Raw genomic sequence first — 21385 nt, 5'->3', positions numbered from 1 at the left:
GTATATGTCATAGAATAATCAGATGTTTGGGGAAACTAAACAGTTTTAAGTCCAGTTTTAATGAAAAAGGGACAGTTGCTTTTGACTACCATTAAAAGCACTAGCTGAGCCAGGATAAGGGATGGGGTAAGATCCTAATCTATATGGCAGATAGAAGTACTCTCCCTATAAAGGAAGAGGAACTCCAGAGTAAGCATTTAGAGTAAGGTAGAATAACCCAAAAGAAGGAGGAGGAAGGAGGATATAGAGGGACATAGAAAAGAAGACTGGTTAAAGAACGTAATCTTCATAGTGCTTAAGAAGAGGAGGTATATTACATAAAGCACTTGTTGTCATGCTCAAACAGACACAAACAGGATGTTGGAGTATTTATGGGAGTTATAATTCTTGCTCCTGGAAATTCTTCCTCTTGTAACTTCTATGTGATACTGCAGCACTGTATGTTCACTCATTTAAAGGGGTAACTTCTGTCAGTTATTACAGTAAATGCTTTCAGCCATATGGAATATTCTAGGCCATAGAGATAAAGGGAGTAGTTCAAAATTGTAGGTTAACTACATTCTGGAATTCATGATTAACTTGCAAGATGCAATAAATTTTATTTTTTCCCCACTTTGGAGAGCTATCACAGGAAACCTTTATGTGAAAATGTAAACATTGCCTTATAGTGACTTTAGCACATCAGAAGTGGTCATGGGAATTGACTCTCATGTAGGCCTGAAGAAGCTAACTTGCATATTATCCTGCTCTATTTGCTCTCCAGGAGTCAGGAAGTTGTTTTCTTTCCTGGATGTCTGAGCAATAAGGGCATGCATGGTGAGTTGCATATAACCAGTCTTTTCTCATTCTCTCATTTCTTTTAACAAGCAGGGCTACTAATTTTCCATAATGGTACACGGGTAAGTCCAAAGCAATAACATTAGCGAACTGTTGTGCCTCAGGAGCATTTTTTTCTAATGGACATAATTGTGACAAAAATAAAGATACTTAGCAGCATAACGGTTAGGTCACATTGGACATTGTAGGTATGAACCTGGTCTTTACTAGTGGCTGCTTCTGTTTTACTCTGAGTTGGAGTACAGTAATTTGATCTGGAGAAGTTGAATGAAGTTAGACTGGATGGTTGCTCCTTTCAGCTTCTCTACATCAAATTAATGTGAACTTCTGGTACTTGTTTAGTCTTAACTGCTAATATTCCATGGGTTTAGAAAGAGTTTGTTGTCTGGACATTCTCAGTGATGTCAAGCCAGGACTGTTTGAACCTCCCCCTGCATTTCTCTTCATATTAGTTCAGGCCATAGTGTGTTTCAGTATAAGAAATGTTCATTGTATTAGTTGTAGGAGGAGCTATAGGATCCCCTGCATTTTTCCAGGTTTGGTTTGCCCCTCCCCAGCATGCTCTGTTTCAGCTGGAGGCTTTTAGTTTTGAGGCAGTCTTTACTGTGAGCTGGCAGAGAGCTGTCTTTTGGTGGCAAACAGGCCCAGACAGCCGGAAAGGGCATTTCTTACATGTTAGCCAATTTAGTTACCAGGAACAAGTTATCCATTTTAGTTACCAGGAACAAGTCAGCAAAATTAGTTACCTACATCAAGTCAAAGAATTCAGGAGCTGAAAGACCCTGCACCAGCTCCATTGAGTGAGGTGATCAAGCCAAGATCAAACCCAGAGAGATGACACCCTGAAGATTGCTGAAAGTCAAACTGTAAAGTATCTTTTATTTCAAGTTATCTAGAGCTGGGGAGGAGAAAACTCTTTATTTTTGTTCTTTAAATTAAACTTCTCCCTTTTTTACCTTTACATTCAGCATCAGAGCCTTTTTGGGTAGAAGAGTTTGATCTCACCAGGGTACCAGCGTTGCACACCCAAATCTGCCACCATCCTTAGCTGGGTGTGTCTTCACATTCTCTGTATCTGTCTCTCTATTTCAGGTTAGTTTTATTGGTGGGGCAAGTATCAGAAGAGCAGGAGATCTCAAAGTGCAGAGCCCTTTCACTTGAATAGACCAACCCTAAGACAAAGGAAGTCCAACCATCTAGTCAAGCTAGGCTTGAATCAAACTGGACTAATTCTGTTTTCTTGACTCCACCATTCCCCCCCCCTTCAACTTTCATCCCCTTTATCAAGAGGACAAAAGACTTACCTAGAGAAAGGTAAAGGAGTCACATATAGCAGAGGACTTTTCCAAGATTTTTCAGGAGGGGTACAGACCGCCCCAAAAAGGTGGTCTGCCCGCTCCTTGTTTTACCGCACAAGGAAGCTGCAGCTGACAAACTGCACGGCTTCCTTGCACAGCAAAAAGAACCTGCAAAAAGTGGGTTCTTTTTGCGGCGCCATAATGACACCGCAGTGCGCCAATGGCACACTTGCAATGTCATTATGGTGCCGTGATGTGCGGACACTAAGCATCTGTCATGTCAAAATGGCAGCTCCCATCTGTACAGGGCGCCTTCATTTTGATGTCCTTGTCACGTGTGTCTGGAAGTGTTGCCCCTCACATGTGACGTGGACGCCCTATAGCCCCTGTCTGTCCAGCGCCTTAGACTCTATTTTGTCAACAAACAAGAAAACTTTCATAATGGGAAAAGGAAGAGCAACAGGCAACAGAGGGTTCTTTTTGAAACAAGCAAGTCATTGTGGTACTTTCACTTGTAGGTTGCTCATTTTATCTATCTATCTATCTATCTATCTATCTATCTATCTATCTATCTGTCTATCTGTCTATCTGTCTATCTAATCTATCATTGGATTAAAAGAAGAAAGTGCAGGAAGAAAGTATCCCATGATGTTGATGGGGGCTTCTCTTGCTTGTTCCCACTATCTCTTTCCCAAGGACAAGTCCTGTGGGGAAAAACAGATATATTTGGGGGAAATATTTTCCTGCCCCCCCCCCCCCAAAAAAAAAAAAAAATTTTAATTTTTTCCAGTTAAAAAAACCCTCTGAAAATATGAAGGTTGTATCTGTTTCTGTGCTTTTTAAAAATTTTATAGTAGTTTTTATCCTATTTGTTACAAAATTTATTGCTCATATTTTCATTATTTTTCTAGTTCTCAGATGGCAGAAACAAAGACACATCTTCTGAGGTAGCATAAGATACAGCAGTTTGTAACTATCACTGTAGTACAGAGTATCATCAAAATTTGTGCAAATTAAGGCTTTCGTATTTTTAAATTCAAGAAATGGGCAAGATATTACAGGTTTATATGTTAAAGTATAAATGTAGGTGCTTTGGAAAATATATTTTGCACAAATCTTTCCAAACTATTGTGCTACCCTCCCCAAACTGAGAAAACGAAGGAACTGTATCCATTGCTTCAACACTCTCTCTCTCTATATATATATATATATTTGCATCTCTTCCTCAGGTAAGCTTTTTTATTTGTAGAAAGTGTGAGTTGGAAATAAGGGAAGAAGAGCAGTAGCTAAATTGTGCCTACAGGCTTTTATGGAAAACACTGGGAAATTTATTGGAATTCCTTAGAAAGCTTGCTCTCCTGTCATTCTCAATATATATTTCACAGAAGTTAGAATCGCCCAGTCCATTGTACAGATGTGAGAGCTGGACAGTGATGAAAGCAGATAAAAAGAAAATCAATTCATTTCAGACATGGTGCTGAAAAAGAGTATGCTGAGAATACTGTGGATAGCCAAAAAGACAAATGGGTCATAGAACAGATGGCTTCCAGAACTCTCCCTGGAAGCCAAGATGCCAGAACTGAGTGTATTAGAAAGTACAGTTTGTTAGAAAAAACAATGAGGCTAGGAAAGGTACAAGGTAGTAGAGAGGAAGACCACATGCCAAATGGACAGACTTAATCAGGGGAATCATGGGCGTGAATTTACAGGACCTAAGTAGAGCACTGAAGGGTAGGGGATCTTGGAAATGTCTCATCCAGAAAGTTGCCATGCGTTTGAATTGACTTGAGGGTAGTTAACAAAAAATACTAGAAAGAAGAACTTGCATCTCTCTGTTCTTTCCCAGACCTTTACAATTTATCATTTATCATTTTAAAAGTTGAATTATATGAATAATAATACTGGTCTTCCACATGACTCTGTAATATAGTAACTATAAGATTCTATGCATCAATTTAAAAGGATAATCTTACCTCTTACAATTGAAAGTGGTCACTTAAAGGTTCATGCTACAAAATACACAATGTTCTCTTGCAGAGTCTCCCTAGTTTTGTTCACATATGGCGTAGCTTATGTAAATTACAAAATATAAATATAGACAACCCTCTTATTATGCAGTTTCATACAACACAGGTTCATTTTCACATGTCAGAAAAAAATATTTTATCTCTAAGCATTTTCTAGATCCTCCAGTGCAATTCTATGGTATGCTTCTGTCAGACATTAACCATAAGGTCACAGAGACAGACCTAGAGATTTCCTGGAGAGATTCCTTCTCTGGAGTGACTCTGTGGTCAATTTCTGGTGGAGGAACACAATAGAATCACAATGGAGGACCCAGAAAATGCCTAGCGGGAACACTGTGTTGTTCATTTCAGGTAACAAATAGGATTCCAGATTTTATGTGAAGTTCATATTATGGGAAGGTTTCTAGAATGGATCCCTTGCGTAATACACGTGCTGCTCGTATCGGTCTCGTTTTTTAATTTTCATTTCACATACAAAATTGCAACAAAGAATACGGAAAAAATACACACACACACACACACACACTTTTTTCCTGCAGTTTGTCTGTTCTGTTGTCAGAAACAACATTTCTGTTGAAAAACAGTCATCCTTCCATATTTGTGGCTTTGATATCTGCGGATTTGATTATTCACGGATTTCATTAATATGTTCTCTCTAGGACTGTCTAGGTCTTCCAGTGCAACTCTGTAGTCAAATTTAACTAAAAGTTGCACTGAAAGACCATTTGTAGCTACTCCAGTGCCATTCTATGGTCAGTGTATGTGTGACATTGACCACAGAGTTGCACTGGAGGACCTAGAGATTCCTAGAGAGGTGTCCTCTCAGGTATAAACAGTGTTTTTGTTATTTGCGGTTTTTCCATATTCACGGGGGTCTTGTTCCCCTAACCCTAGAGAATATGGAGGGACAACTGTCTATACAAGATGTGTCAAATATAACACTAGATGCATACATTGGAAAATACAAGAATAAATACAATAATAAATTTGAGTGTGTGTATGTGTATGTATGTTACATAAGGTTAAGTAAAATAGTGACTGGTATTGAGAGAGTGCCTGGTTGCTCTTCTATCAACCCTTAAGACTTGATTTTATTAAACTTTTCAACTAAAAGCCCTGGGGCTTTTACAGTATGTCTGTATTATTTAAACATAAAATCTGCAACCTATCTGACTGTCACCGCTGCAGAAATGCTTTTAATCAGGGTCAGGTCCATAGATGGCATATGCTCTTAGCAGACTTCTCTGGCCGCTGTCATTCCTGCTGCTGTCAATTTCCTCAATGGCAGCGATCCCCAGATATCATCATCCTATAGCACTGGATTAAAATTAGCTGCCATGAAAAAAAAATTAAGGCTGTTTCCCTTTTATCCCAGATCTGCATCTTTGCAGTTTGCAGAACTGACATAAGTTCTGGGGCTTTCCAGTTTGAAGTAAATAAAATGCTAATACCACAGGCCTGGAGAAGCAGCTTTGACAGGCAACACCATTCGTGCTGGTATCCCTGTTTGCTACAGAGCTATGGTGCTCAGAAGCACCACCTCAGAAGCAAATGATTATATTGTGCCTAGTTTGAAGCTTCGCTTTTGGGGATTTCACCTGGGATTGGTCCAGACAGAGCTAAAATTCCTGCTTGGGGAATGTTGTTTGTGAGAAGAAGGGTAGTGCTTGCAGGCCTTATTAGACTGTCACAGGTCATTCTATCTGTCTTTCTCACCAAACTTCAGGGAAGTTATTTCTGTGCTAAAACAGTGTCTGTGGTCATTAATGGACTGGATGAGGATGAACAAACTGAACCTTAATCCTGGCAAGATAGAGGTCCACCAGGTCAGGGGATAAGGTCTCTTCCAACTCTACGATTCTATGATTCTATGACTTAGGGAGCTGGGGATGTTTAGCCTGGAGAAAAGAAGGTTAAGAGGTGATATGATCACCCTGTTTAAATCCTTGAAGGGATGTCATATTGAGGAGGGAGCTAGCTTGTTTTCTGCTGCTCCAGAGAATAGGACTCATAGCAATGGATGAAAGCTCCAGGAAAAGAGATTCCACCTCAACATTATGAGGAACTTCCTGACAGTAAAGGCTGTTCGACAGTGGAACAAACTCCCTCAGAGTGTAGTGGAGTCTCTCTTCCATTCCTAAGCACTGGAGTGCAGCTTTGGTGCAGCTTCTGGATTCTTAGGATCCATGTATCATTTAAACAGCATACCTCCAAAGAGACCTGAAGCAGCTTTAATTTGGCAGTCTGTAACATGCCTTGGGCTCAGCTTTCTAGTCTATTCAGGTCATTTTGAATTTTGATCCTATCCTCAGGGGTATTAGCTACTCCTCCTAATTTGATGTCATCCACAAATTTGATAAGTATGCCCCCAATCTGTATCCAAGTCATGCTAACGCTGTTGATATAAGCACGGGCGCCCAGGACAAGAGCCCCTGGGGGACCCACTAGTTCACTTCTCTCCAGGATGAAAAAGAGCCATTGTTGAGCACCCTTTGGCTTCGGCCAGTCAACCAATTACAAATCCATGTAACAGTTACGTTGTCTAGCCCACATTTCACTAGCTTGTTTGCAAGAATGTCATGGGGAACCCTGTCAAAGGCCTTACTAAAATCAAGATATACTATATCCACAGCATTCCCTTCATCTACCAAGTTGATAATTTTATTTAAAAAAAGAGATTACATTTGTCTGGCATGACTTGTTTCTCTGAAACCCACATTGACTTTTTGTGATTATGGAATTGCCTTCTAGATGTTCACAGACTCTTTGTTTAATGATCTGCTCCAGAATCTTTCCTGGTATTGATGTCTGAATAACTGGACAGTAATTGTTGGGATCCTCTTTTTTTCCCCTTTTTGATGATGGGGACCACATTTGCCCTCCTCCAGTCTGCTGGGACTTCTCCTGTTCTCAGTGAGATCATTGACTAAATTATTGTATCCTCTCTGTGTATTTCAGGAGGAATTATCTGGCTAATCATGATTCATACCCATCTATAGCATCCTGCCCCCCCCAAATTTGTCCCACTTTTTAAAAAAGTTGACAGTGATCACTATGGGAATGTCCATACAGGCTAAAACAAACAGCCCTACCCCACTTGTGCAGATGATACACATGGCCCAAATAGGAGGAAAACAGATCCAAGCCTTGTTCTGAGGCTATACACTGTAGCAAAACAAAATTTGCTTTGCTCCAAGCCAGAAAGTGAACTATTGTACCGGCATGTGGACTGCACACTGGTGAAATGAGAAAAAAAATATCCTAGTGTTTCATAGTCTGCCAGGTGTACAAAACAGTATCTCAGTATTTCACATGAATAAAAGTGTCTAAATTTATATATAAACTAGTATATTATTGGTAGTTTTATCAAAATTTTCATTGAGCTTTATACTGAATCTTCAAGAACTCACTTTAGGTCACCTATTGCCAATAAAAATCCTATCAGCATACAGCATATCCTTCCAAAATGTATACCCTCTTTTAACAGCCAATCATAGGTATGGAAATTATTTGAAGGCTATGTAAATGCACTTATGTAGAAGAATAAATTTTATAACAATGATTTAATCAGAGTTAAAAATCCATCTTAAATTACAGTTTTATGTAAGGTGTTCAAACTGTCATCCCTTGCTGAAGTACAGAGTTGCAAATCTCACTTAAAGTTTACCTTGTAATTTTCTAACACTTTCTACTATTGCAATCTTTAATTCTTCAAGTTTATTTGGTTTCATAGCATAAACTCTATTTTTAAGGTACCACCACAAGGATACGTTGTTAAGGTTGTATACATTTTTCTTTTGGGTGGATGCCTAGTATATATGAAATTGGGCCATTTGGGGCCTAATGTGCATCACTTTGCATTTGCTTGAGTTTAACTTCATTTGCCATTTTAAAGCCATTTGCCAAGTTTGAAGGTACCCATTAAGTGCTCTCTACAATCCCCTTCCCCCAAAAAAACCACCCAATAATTTGGTGTCATTAACAGTATTGGCCACCTGAAATATTATCTCACATTTCTGTTCATTTATGAACATGTTTCAATGTAGTAGTTCCAATACAGATCCTTGGGAACCCCACTGTTTGTACCCTCTTAAGCATGAACTATCCATTTATGTCACTCACCATATTTCCTTTAACTAGTTCCCAACAAAGAGGGCCTCTTTTCTCTTATCATGATGTCTACATTTACTGAGAAGTCTTTGGCAGGGGGATTTGTGAAAAAAAACCTTTTTGGAAATTGAGTTTAAAATGTCTGGCAGATCAGCTCTGTCCATGTATTTACTGACACTCAAAAAATTCCAAAGTATTAGTGAGACATTGTTGATCCAGCATTTAATGCATGCTGAGGCACTGAAGTACATAAGCTTGCTCCCTGTTCTGTGGGATGAACTACTTAGTGTAACGAGCTGCATTTAGTAAAGTAGAAAAGCCAGCATAATTGAAGCATAGAAAGAGAATTTCATCTACAATAGTATGAATAGTTTGTTTCTGGTAGGAAAAACTAGTAAGAAACAAAAGTAGGTAGGGATGTTGTTGTGATGAGTCTAAATGATGTTTAGTATTTACCGTGCCAGACAAATTAGAATTACTTTGGTCAATTCTTTAATATTGACTTTTCGTGTTTTTCAACACTCCAAGAAATTTTGGTGGTTTTAAAAATGTATTGGCTATTACAGATGACATTCTCTCTCTCTCTCTCTCCCCTTTCGGGAGAAGAATATGTTACAGGTGCTTTTCTTGTTCTGAGACCTGCTGTGCACAGCTTACAATCATAATTCAATCAAATATATATTCTAAGGATATATAGGGTTACTGAAAGCTCCATAAAGTGCAAAATTGTTTTAATACTCTGTTGATTAAATATGCTACCTGAACATGTAACTGGTGGACATAGAACAACAGAACAGAAAGGGTTTCTCTGGTCACATTGTTTTCTGGGCTGTTTGTGTGATAGGTTGTGTTACAAGTATTTACAATAAATGTGCTTTTGGCACAGAAAAATACACACAGCTATCTGTATGCAGAAAGCAGGATCCCTGCACAGAAAAAATGTGCTTTCTATGCAAGAAACCCATATTTACTTTGGCACAGAAAGCATGTTTTCTACAGAATTATTTTCATGGAAAAAAGGTGTATTTCTCTATAAATGAATATTTCCTGAAGCACAAGCAGTGATTGGGAACTGCACCAAAACCTGCATGTTCTCATCTAGCAGGGCCAATATTGCAGGAATTATTTGTACTTACCTGTGAAAATAAAGAACACGAATATATGCATCCCTATTCTGTATCTTCCTATTAAATTTTCTATGCTTCAGTGAAATTTTATTTGAGGTACTGCAAGGTGTTCTATGTGGGACTGCACTTGAACATGATGTGGACGATGCAATTGATACAGAATTCAATGGCCCAGAGATTATTGCTATTCTTATCTTTGCTCATCTTCATAGCATGTCAGTTAGCTTCTAGATTCAATTTTTGTCTAGATTATTATCTTTTGACATCAAAATAGCCTCTACCTTAAATTTCTGAAAAGATGCCTTCTGCATATCTCTGTCCCCTTAGGTTGATACAGACCGATCCTTTTATGTGTATGTTTTGTTGTTATTTAACTGGATTCAATGTGTCAGTTGGATTTTTCTGAGCCCAGTTCGTACAATTTGGGGGGGGGGGTACAACCTTTGTTTAACAGATGAGAAATCAATGAAGGAAAGAGTGCTGGGAGTCTTTCAGAAATGATAACAGATGGCATACAAAATCTTTCCAAATATGACCTATGTTTTGTTATACATTTAGTTCTTTGATTCTCCTTGAATATAATGCTGATACTGAATCAACTCATGGTTATAGAAAAGACTGAGCAGTCATTTCATTTGTAGTATTTAAATAGGTATTTTTTATGCTAGAAAATCAGTAATGAGATTTTTTTAAAAGCCAATTCTGTTTCAAATAGAGCTTTATTTTCATTCATCCTGCATTAGATCATAAATAGATCTTGATAACAGGCTGATGCTGCAAAGACATTTTCAGGAGAGTTTCACCTCCTCTCTTGGAATGCCTTCTCAACATAGCTAATCATACTATCTTGAATATGATGCAAAGGGGAGAGTCGGTACCAGTCGAAAACAGGTATTTTGATTCAGCCCCGGGTGTAATCATATGTGATGACAAACAATTTCAATGTTACTGTTTGTGGTTTCTTTCATTACATTCATTGCTGAACTTTGATCCCTCTGTCCTCTTTCTCAGGTCGTCCCATTCCACCTACATCCTCGTCTAGCCTTCTTCCATCCGCTCAGCTGCCCAGTTCCCATAATCCACCACCAGTTAGCTGCCAGATGCCCTTGCTAGACAGCAATACTTCCCATCAAATCATGGATACCAACCCTGATGAGGAGTTCTCCCCAAATTCATATCTGCTAAGAGCATGCTCAGGGCCACAGCAGACTTCCAGCAGTGGTAAGGAAATATTATACATGTGGGATTTGATATATAATTCTAAGATCAAATGGACAAATTCTAATTGTCATGAAAACACTGGCTTAAACAGGAAACATGAAGGGAAATGGGCATATTTTTATCACCGTTATTTTTGAGGGGTTTTAAAGCATTTATAGATTAATAATATATTGCTGAATTAATATTCATTCTTATGTTTTAATGCCACCATTTTATTTTAGAATATTTCTTTTAAATTAGTAGTTATCTGTGCAAAATTGAAACCGTGAATGCATTTCATTATTTGATGAAAATCCTCAAGTATTTGTAGGCAAAATATATCCATGAGATATTGCACTGCTTTGCATTTTTATAGAATAATACTTTGGCTTTTTAAATGCAAAATGTTAAGCTGGCCCTGTTGTTATGTTTCTTCCTTTTCCCATATCACTGCAACAACTAATCCTAACTTTTTCTGTCTTTATGCATTGGTGATGCCCTGTGAAACCGACTTGTCACATATTAAACATATGGGCTGTATTAAAAAAAAAAATCAGAAATGTGTGCTATGTTATTCAAAATATGAGAAAGTAGGTTCTGTTTTGTGTAATTCACTTTTGGAACATCCCTTTCACTTTAACTCCATCAAAGTGAGACATTTGGAGGAAGTAAGATCATGTCATATTTAGAAAGGAGTGTCAGCTCTTTATGACACATAAATTAAGACTAGAGTGGTATGGACTGCATCAAGGAATGCTCTAAGGGGTGGTGGTGACACCCCTGCACCTCAAATATCTGCCTTTGGGCAGAAACAGGCTGTGGCATTCATCTGTGTCTGTTTAAAATGCTGAAGAGTGGAGTGAAGCTCAGTGAGAGGAGAAAGGGGGTTGTTTTATCAAAAGAATAATTTTTAATTTTAAAATATTATTTTTACATTTTCTTTTTTTTAAAAATCACATTTTACTAAATTTTCACTTTAATCACATGAAACTATGCACGTGTAAATGCATTTAGGCTGTCCATATGACACTATAAGTTAAAGGTATAATTTTAATTTTGCTATTGTTTATGTCACAACTACTACCATTAGGTTCAGTGACATATGGAGATTATAGTCTATGAGTAACATTAGTATAAAAAACATTACTAAGGGTTCTGTATGGTATGGGAAGAGGTCAGTGAGGTGTGTGACACCATAAGTCACCGCACCAGATAACAGCCAGCCCTAGGGATGCCTCTGGATGTTGGTAGAGTGTGGTTCTTCACTTGCAGCCTGGTTTGCAACTTTTAGTCATAGATATGCTTCCTAAGAACTTGGCAACAGCCAGTGATTAATAGCAACTGATAAAACTGCCCCCAATGAATTTTCCCAAGTTTCCAGTTTTAAACCAAATTTGAAAGAGCAAATTTCACATGCTGTGTGAAGATATATCCTGAATCTCCTGCCAATCACTTTCATTAGATGAACCTTAGTTCTGGGTTTATGAGTGATGGAGAAACATTTATTTCTGTATCAACTTCTCTGTACTGTGTATAAACCTGTCATGTTCACCTTTATCTAAAGAGCACTAATCATTTTAGCCTTTTCTCATGGAGATTCATCTCTGATCATTTGAATACCGCCCCCCCTCCTCACCAGTTCCCAGCTCCACCATTTTGCTTTGTTATTTTAAATATGGGGATACAAATGTATTAAATGTATTCATTATGAACATTGGTATATCACCTTTCACAAAATTCTCAGATGGTTACAATAAACTACAATAGATGAAACAGCAACAGAATACTGAAGAGATTAAAAGCTTTGGAAAACAAAAGGGTCTTCACATGTAGGCCAATATTCTAAGGATGGTTGCACATCAGCAGTGGTCATGCCAAGATTTGTGGTTCCCCCAAACAAATGATAACAGTATTGTGTAGCATCATGTTTTACTTATTTTATGGCCTTCTGCAAGAACAAAAAAAATGTAAGGAATTTCTTCTTCATTCTGTAAAAATATCAGGGTTTCTGGGCAATTTTTCAGCATTATATGTACTTTAGGACATTATTGGCGGAAATTAATTTACAACAACATATTTTCCCTGCACATAAAATATGTTTTAGGTCAGGAAATGTGTATTTGATTACACCATAAAAATGCACAAGGAAACTATTCATGTTTTTTTATTCCAATCATATGGAATAAAATTCATGCAGTTTGCACATATACATGGATTCCTGCACAGAAAACCACATCTTGTTTTCCTCGATGTGTTTTCTGTGGGGAGAAAACACACAACACAAAGTTTTAGAACATGGATGTGGGTGTGTGTATGTGCAGGAATCAGGATAGTTTGCAAAGAAAAGCAAAACTGCTATACATTTTGTACAATATTTGTTTTCTGCATAGGAAAACTATGTTTATTTTTGAACAAATTAATTTAGCTTAAAAATTTTTGAAGAAAGAAGAAACTCAGGGCTGATCATTTTCTTCAGTTGAGAGTTTCAAATACAGATACTGTACAAGAACAAATTCATATCCTTGGCACAAATACACACACACACACAGAGAGAGAGAGAGAGAGAGAGAGAGAGAGAGAGAGAGAGAAGTGTGTGTGTGTGTGTGTGTGTATGCACTTGTATCAAGGATGTGAATATTATCAAGCATTCTCATAGTTCTGAGATAGTCGTGGTTTTGTTCTGAGCCACTTTCTTAACAATCTCTAGACTTTAATTCACCTTTTTCACAGCTGTAGCAATAGCAATAGCAAGTACCTTTCTGTACCACTTAAGCACTCCCTAAGCAGTTTTCAGTGTGTAAGCTAATTGCCCCCAACAAGCTGGGTAATTTTAGTGAACTTGGAAGGATGCAAGCCAGAGTTGAGCTTGAGCCCTTGGCTGGTTTTGAACTCGCAACCTTGCAGTTTGTGAGTGAGTGGCTGAAGTATAGGTATTTAACCACTGCAACACCAGGGCTCAGTGTAACACACTAAACAGATGTTTTCAGTTGCAGTCCATTCACTACATCCCTGAGAAATTCTTTTTTTTTCTCCCAGGATATCTGTGAAATTATTGGGAGTGGTTTGGTTTGGTTTGGTTTGGCCATTATATCCATCAGTTGCCATTTTTTGCCCTTTCACTCAATTTTGAGAGTCTCTTTCTGGGCTCTTTGCATCTCTCTTGGCTTTCACAATCCTACATGAACTCTAATATACAGTAATTGTGTTTATTTTTTAAAGAAAAACAATAACTGTACCATGTATTTTGTACCATCATTTTTAAAATTGTATCTGGTTTTTAACTTTGCTGTAAACTGCCTTGGGTACCCTGTTGATTGAAAGAGAGGAAATAATTAATTACTTAAATTGTAGTCCTTAGAAAACCTGACTCTCATGCTATGGCTTAAGGCACTTTTATTACTGGAATCCTATAGAGTCCAAATTAATATTATTGTGGATAAAGGAAATAAGGACAAGAGAATTTATGGATTTTATATTATTAATATAAGATATGGATTATGTTATGGATATGGATATTGTTATGGATATAGGATATAGGTAGATAATTTATGTTATGGATGTAAGGATGTGTGAAAATTGTACTTAAAACTTATGGATTAGGATTCTTCATTAGATTTTTAGATTAAATGACAGCTATCTTGCTCACTGATACACTTTCGTTCCTTAAATTTAAATAATTTAACAGATCAAGTTGGTAACTGCAGGTTTAAAATAATTGTGTAAGCATTAACTATTGTTTGCTCAAATAATGCAGCACTTACAGGAATCAGTGGTACCTTTTGAATAAATGTATGCTTATGTTTGTGTCAATGCTCTCAATTAGATACTAATTCCTATGTTAGTTTACAATGAGTCTTTCCAAAAATGAGGTGCTAGTTATCTGATTATACTGTTCTGTGCCCTTCCTGCTACCCACTCTTCATATATGTGGAAATGTGCTCTTTAAAAAAAAAGAAGAACTTAATCAAATTTCCCTTCAAATGAGCAATCCATTGTTGATATTATGAAGCCCTTTAATCTACAATAAATCTCTATTAGAACTCATCAGAGCTTCCAGTTTGAGAGAAATTAGATTATAGCACTCTTAAAATGACATTACATCATTGGGGTGATTGTTTCATCATTTGGAGAAGTGGCATCAATCATAACTAGCATAACCATATAGCAAATGATTCAACCTTCCTACTGAAGAATCGTGATATTGTAATTGCTCAAAACCAGGAATCAAATAAAATAATAAAATGCATATTTTTGAAACATGGCACAAGTTAATGTAATGTGTTGTTAAAATTTACAAAATTTTGATAATTAAAAACACATTGAAATTAATAACAGATAGAATTTTTCATTATTACCCCAATTTATTTAGCATTTTATGCAGTTAATCTTAATCAAATACATTCTTTTATATACTTTTTATTGACAGCAGCAATAGCAATAGCAGCTTCATTTATATACCACTTCATACCACACTAAGCAGTCTCTAAATAGTTTACAATTGTAAGCTAATTGGCCCCAACAAGCTGGTAATAATTTTAGCAACGTCAGAAGGATGTAAGTCTGAGTCGACCCTGAGCCCCCGGCTGGGATTGAACTCACAACCTTGTGGTTTGTGAATGAGTGGCTGCAGTACTGGCATTTAACCACTGTGCCACCAGGGTTCCTATACCTTATATACTCATCCCTCCATATTTGCAGTTTTGATACTTGCGGATTTCATTATTCACGGATTTGATTAATATGTTCTCTCTGGGAATATCTAGGTCCTCCAGTGCAATTCTATGGTCAACATTAACTAAAGGTTGCACTGAAAGACCTAGAGATTCCTAGAGAGAATACTCTACTAGGCCTTTGTAGCTCCTCCAGTGCAGTTCTATGGTCAGTGTCTGTCGGACGCTGACCACAGAGTTGTGCTGGAGGACCTAGAGATTCCTAGAGAGGTGTCCTCTCAGTTTTTGTTATTTGCGGTTTTTCCATATTCACGGGGGTCTTGTGCCCCTAACCCTAGCAAATATGAAGGGACAAGTGTACTTGATATATTTTTTTATTCTGCACAGTTTTGGAAGAAAGCAAAAATATATCTTCCAGACCCAACACCTATTGGTGAGCAAGGCAGTAGAGGCAATAACCACATGTTGCCGCTTTATGGGCTGATAGACTGTTTATGGGCTATATCTTATTGAGATTGGTGTTGTATAGGGCCAGGATTGAGTCATTAAGCACCAGTCATTAACCACCAGTATTTGAACTCAGCCTCTCTGCTTGGCAATATCATTGACAGTAACAGGTTAGGGGACTCACTGTCTCATGCCGAGTTGTGTAGGCCTCTTCTATCACCTAGCTTTAATGCCAGTCCCCACTAAGTGTAGTCAGAGATCCTGACCCAGGATCTCTTATGGGGAGTAGGATGACACAATACCCATTCCTTCCCCAAGTAGATCTGCACTGATACCTTTAGTGTTCCTTACCAAGACTTTTTGACAGAATGGTAATGCACAACAACAGTTCAAACATGGTGGTATGGTGAAGGCAAACAAAAGAAAGTTAGCTAGCCAGCCAGCAGGCCAGAGGAGGCCAACATATAAAATCACTTCCCTACCTTGACAACCAGGTGACAACATACATCAACTGTTGTGACCAATGGAGTTGGCCTGCCCATCTCTCCCTCAGGATGATGATGAATAGAGGGAGGGCCTTCTTCTTTTCAGGCTAGGACCGATGGCCTGCCCATCTCTCCCTCAGGATGATGGTGGATAGAGGGAGGGCCTTTTTCTTTTTAGGCTAGGATCAATGGAGTTGGAGCCAACGGGTCATCAGGAGAGAGGTTTGCTACCCAGCCTCTTCTGTTGCTAGATCTTAGTACCCCTTTCATCCCCGCTGATGGTTAGAAAAGGTGTTGTGGTTAGGTGTGTGGTGCCTCATCTGCCCAAACAGTTGGACTATAAGTGAAGGCTGGAGAAACACAGACTTTCAGTGTTGGGTTGCAGCAACATATCTCTGGTATTCAATGCAATAAAACCTAGGCTGGGAAAGAACTGGATCCTAATCCAGCCAATCCTACTATAGCCATGTGTGCCAGTTTACAACAGGCAAGGTGGACAGCAGCTGCTTCGAGACTCCCTTCCTGAGTGTCTTATCACACGACGATGTAAATGTCCTATAGCTGCTTCATTTTTCATCCATTCCTGGAGCGCTCTTTTTCACTGATGGGCAAAACCCATCAACGCCTTCCAAAAGTGCTGCTTTTGCACTATTGATTCAGGTGTGATAAGTTCCTCCTGCTGCAGTTTTATTTTATTAAGGTCCTATATGTATGTAAAAGATATTGAAACATATGCTACATCAGCTACTTAGTTATATTTGCATAACTAACATCTCCTACCTTAATAGCCAGGAGCTGCATTGGGGTAAAGAATCATGGCATGAGAAGGATGTTTCCAGCCTCTCCCGCCACTGAGCAAGGTTCTTATGAGGAATTGTAATGAGGTTTGTTTCTGACTATCACAGCCTTGCTCAGTGGTGAGGGATGGTGGAAACATTATCTTCATTGTGTTGCAATCGGCAGCTAAAGAAATGTATTTTGCCTAATGTACCTGCTGGTTAATAATAATAATAATAGTTTATTTATATTCTGCCTTTTTCTGAAGAAATCAACACAGATTATACAATACACAATACAACACAGATTATAACAATAAAACAGCATGGGCTTGTAGGGGCATTTATGTTAGCTGCATCTGCACTGCAGAAATAACACAGTTTGACACCACTGTAACTGCCATGGCTCAGTGCTGTGGAATGCTGTAGGCAACTGTAGGTTTGTGAGGCATTTAGCTTTCTCTGTCAGAGAGCTCTGGTGCCACAACAAACTACAATTCCCAAAAATTCCATAGCATTGAGCTATGGCTGTTAAAGTGATGTCAAACTAGATTATTTCTGCAGTGTGGATGCAGCTTCAAGTCTTCCAGTAATACTACATAATCTTACTGAATATGGAGCAGATGTAGACTGTAACTCTAAGTTATGTATCTATAACTAAAGTACTATACAGCATGCCAGCCTCTTTCTATTTTTACAGTGCCATTAAAACTAGAATGAAATTAATTGTAAGTATTTAAATACTTTTTCCATTAGAAAATTGAAATGACCCCTTAACCCAAATTAAAAGCATATTCTTAGTAATCACAGCCAAAGATACTGGTGAAAGAGATAAAGACCTGAACTGAGATTTTCATGTTGTGGTCCTGTTTTGAATTGTTATATCAGTCTGGATTAAAACTTTAGGAGCACTGACAGTAACAGTGACTATAACCACAGAATGTGCATTTTATTGAATCTATAGGGTATGCTATTGTATATATGCTATATGTCTTAGGGCCGGAACACACAGCGCTTTAAAGCCGCTGTCTGGGTGACAACATTTATATGGTGCACGTTCCCACACTGTCCTGGGGCTGACCAAAAGTCAGGTGGCCACCCAAACATGGGCAGCTTCAAAGCACTCTGCTGGTGCGGCGTTTATGTGATGCATACCACCATAATGGCTTGAAGCGAGGATGGGAAAAACCACCTTTTCCCTGGCTGAAAAAGGAGTGGATCTTTGACGCCCCTTTTTCAGCTGGCTTCAAGGCAGATTGGGACCGTGGCGTGTGTACACCACGGCCCCAATTTATCTTTGGAAGGGGTGTTAACACTTTCCGCCCATCTGTTTCACCCCTTAGTTAATTATTGTATTTAATTAAATCAGAACTGATTCATTTTGGAAAAGTCAAGATTTTAATGTTAACCATTCTAACACTGTCTTAAAGAACTCTTATTGGCTGTGTTTTATTTTATTATTATTATTTTTATTGCACCCCTCTTGGTGGTTCTTTTCTGTGAAAGGGTAAGGCATTCCATTTTCTGAACTTCTGCAATGTGGGTTTACAGAAACGGATATACCTACCATCCAACAGCATATTTTAAAAACTCTGTGACAAATCATTAAAAATGGAATCCCACAGATGGAGAATAGAATCTCCTGCAGATGGCTGAGTGTCAGCTGTTACTGGAGAGAGCGGTTTCTGAATTTTTCAGCTTACATGGAAGAAAATATAGTAGTAGCAACAACAAAAAATCAGAGTTCTTCGCTTTTTTCTTTTCTTTTGTGCAGCAAAGCACTGACTTCAACTTATTTAATGGACTAAATAAAAGGGTTTGAGCAGCTCAGTAGATAGCACCTTCATCTTTTGCCAAAAGGACATTGGTTTAAGCTGTAGATAAGAAACCTAGGCATGCATATCCATCCCAGCTTGACTTCAGTAGTTGCTAGATTTTTCTTCTGTATTTAAGTGGGTTCAGTAGTGAAAACATAAAAGGTCCCCTGGCACTTTTCAAAATAGAGCAAGCTGGCCAATTTTTCAAAATAATAAATAAATAAATCACATTTTGGTTTGCCACACCCATGCCCTTACCATTACAGAGAGAAAGATCCCACAGCTACTATCCAGATATGTGCATAACTCATGGAAAATTGGTTCATCCTGCAGTGATGCCATTGTGAGGAACATGTCATGAAAGAAAGGATGAAAGGAAGGTTTTAGGGATAAAACAATTAATCACTGTTACATCAAGCTACAAAGGCCCACAAGTCTCACTATTTTCTCACAAGAGTTATGTTTATCTCAAGAATTTGTGTGATATGCCCTGACTCCTCCTCTATATTACAGCATATATTTTCCACTGAGCTCAAACTACACCACCACACACACACTTAAAAGACTCCTTTTAAAATGTCCACTACAGACAAATACAGGTGTGATAATACGTCAGAAGTGATTGGTTCAAACATGAGCCCACACCATCATTTGCAGAGGCAGCCTGGATCTCAAAGAAAGCATGTGTTGCTAACAGATTTTAAATTTTATTGCTTGGACTTTAAGACTCTTTATCTCCCAGAGTCCACATGGATATCCCTCCATACCATCTTAACAGAGAACAACAATAACAAAATGAAGCCCTGTGATGCTAACACAGTCATACTTTTTTTCTCCTGCATGATTTTTAACACCTTTGCCTGATAAAGATGCCAGTGGGTCTTTGAAAGCTTACATTATGTATTTATACACATTTTGGTTGGCCCAATAAAGGTATCATGATTTTGTAGATTTTAGATATTTATTGTACAGTCAGCCCTTGATACAGTCAGTATCTGTTCCGGACCCCTCACGGATACCAAAATCTGTGGATGTTCAAGTTCTGTTGTTGTCTGCACCACCATTAGGGACAACAGAACATCAGTGGTGGCACTGCATGTGGCTGCACCACCATTAGGGGCAGCCCCCATTGCCCCCAGTGGTTGCATGCTTGTGTTAGGGACAACAGGACTTAATGGCAGCGCATCCGTGTGCATGCGCCTCTATTGGGGACATCACAGGCTTATCATTCGCAGACACCTGTGGATACCGAGGGTCAACTGTACTTTACTTTATGGCCAGCAATGTTTTCATCATTTATACTGTAAGACTCAGCTATAGAGGTTTAAGTCTCTTGTACTCTCGTCTTCTCATGCTGAAAAGACTGAATCCAGAGAATCCTACTTGTAGCAGACCTATTGTAATCAGTGGGGTTAAAATTGTATATGACTATCTTATTCCATTGATTTCAGTGGGTCTCCTTTATGTCTGGATCCAAACAAGATTGTTCTCAGACTGGGCAATTGTGTTTGCATTTGTCTGTGAACTGGAAATGAACTGTATATCCAAGGTGTTAAATTAAGTTTCTGGTGTGCATGAAGGATCTATTTAGTATGTTTTTTTAATTGCTATAGAAATTAGTTATTGCATATACTTGCCATCTTGAAATAAATGGGAAAGCTGATTAAATGAATTGATTATTTCATGATTTAAATAAATTATTTTGATTTCCTGGTTTTTCCATGCCATGTTCCCCCCAAGTATGAGAAAACTTGAGCGTGAATTAAGCTCTACAAAGTAAGCAATCTGGGTATCCAGCAATTATTCCTATGTCTATAGCAGCACAATCTCCTCTACTATCCTGCGGATGTGTAGAGTATCCTGTCAAGCAGATGTATAGAGTCCATGCTAAGAGTTCACCATACTGTCTCCAGGATCAAACAAGTGCCAGTTGTCCTTTAGATTTCTTTATAAGTAAGATAAATTAATTGCTCTAGCTCAAATAGCTCCAAATTTGCTTTGTTTTTGTTTTGTCAGGAGCATATATCTCAATTTAGCTGCAGCTATAAGCCAATCTCCAAATCCATTTAGGAATGTACACCTCCCGCATCTAAGCAAACCTCAGTGACTTGCTTGGTTGGCTAGCGATGCAACCATACAGGACCCAGCACCAAATACAGAAGTCAGTAGTGTCACTGGGGGGGAGGGGTGCAGTGATAAAGACTGCACTGGATGTCACCCCAGAAGGGTGGGGTAATGTACACTGGGGGGAGTGGGTGACTGGCTTCCGGGTCCCACATGACCATGGTCATATGGAAGACCGGGACAGGCAGCGGTGGCAAAGAGGAGCACAGCAGGGACCCAGGGGCCCAGGCAGCAACACCAGCCCTCTGCGGGCAGCAGCCGAGAAGGAGGAGCGCAGAGGGGAGGTATTTAGGCCCCCGCACTCACCACCAGCCCTCCACAGGCGGCGACGAAGAGGAGCACAGCGGGGACCCAGGGGCCCAGGCAGCAACACCAGCCCTCTGCCGGCGAAGGCTGAGAAGGAGGAGCACAGCGGGAAGGTATTTAGGCCCCCGCACTCACCACCAGCCCTCCACAGGCAGTGGCAG

The 21385-nt window shown here is 38.8% G+C and overlaps 1 protein-coding gene across 1 annotated transcript in view; it reads left to right on the top strand.

Moving 5' to 3' along the window:
• Window positions 1-21385, top strand: part of LOC121920390 (teneurin-2-like) — a 307628-nt gene that overhangs the window by 168087 nt on the left and 118156 nt on the right. The window contains exon 3 of the mRNA XM_042447524.1: window positions 10411-10620. Coding sequence (XP_042303458.1) covers window positions 10411-10620 — 210 coding nt within the window. The remainder of the gene's footprint in view (window positions 1-10410; window positions 10621-21385) is intronic.

This window comes from Sceloporus undulatus, chromosome 2 (genome assembly GCF_019175285.1).
Source record: "Sceloporus undulatus isolate JIND9_A2432 ecotype Alabama chromosome 2, SceUnd_v1.1, whole genome shotgun sequence".
Taxonomy (NCBI): Eukaryota; Metazoa; Chordata; class Lepidosauria; order Squamata; family Phrynosomatidae; genus Sceloporus; species Sceloporus undulatus.
Note: the sequence above shows the minus strand (reverse complement) of the source record. Positions and strands in the feature narration are given on the sequence as shown.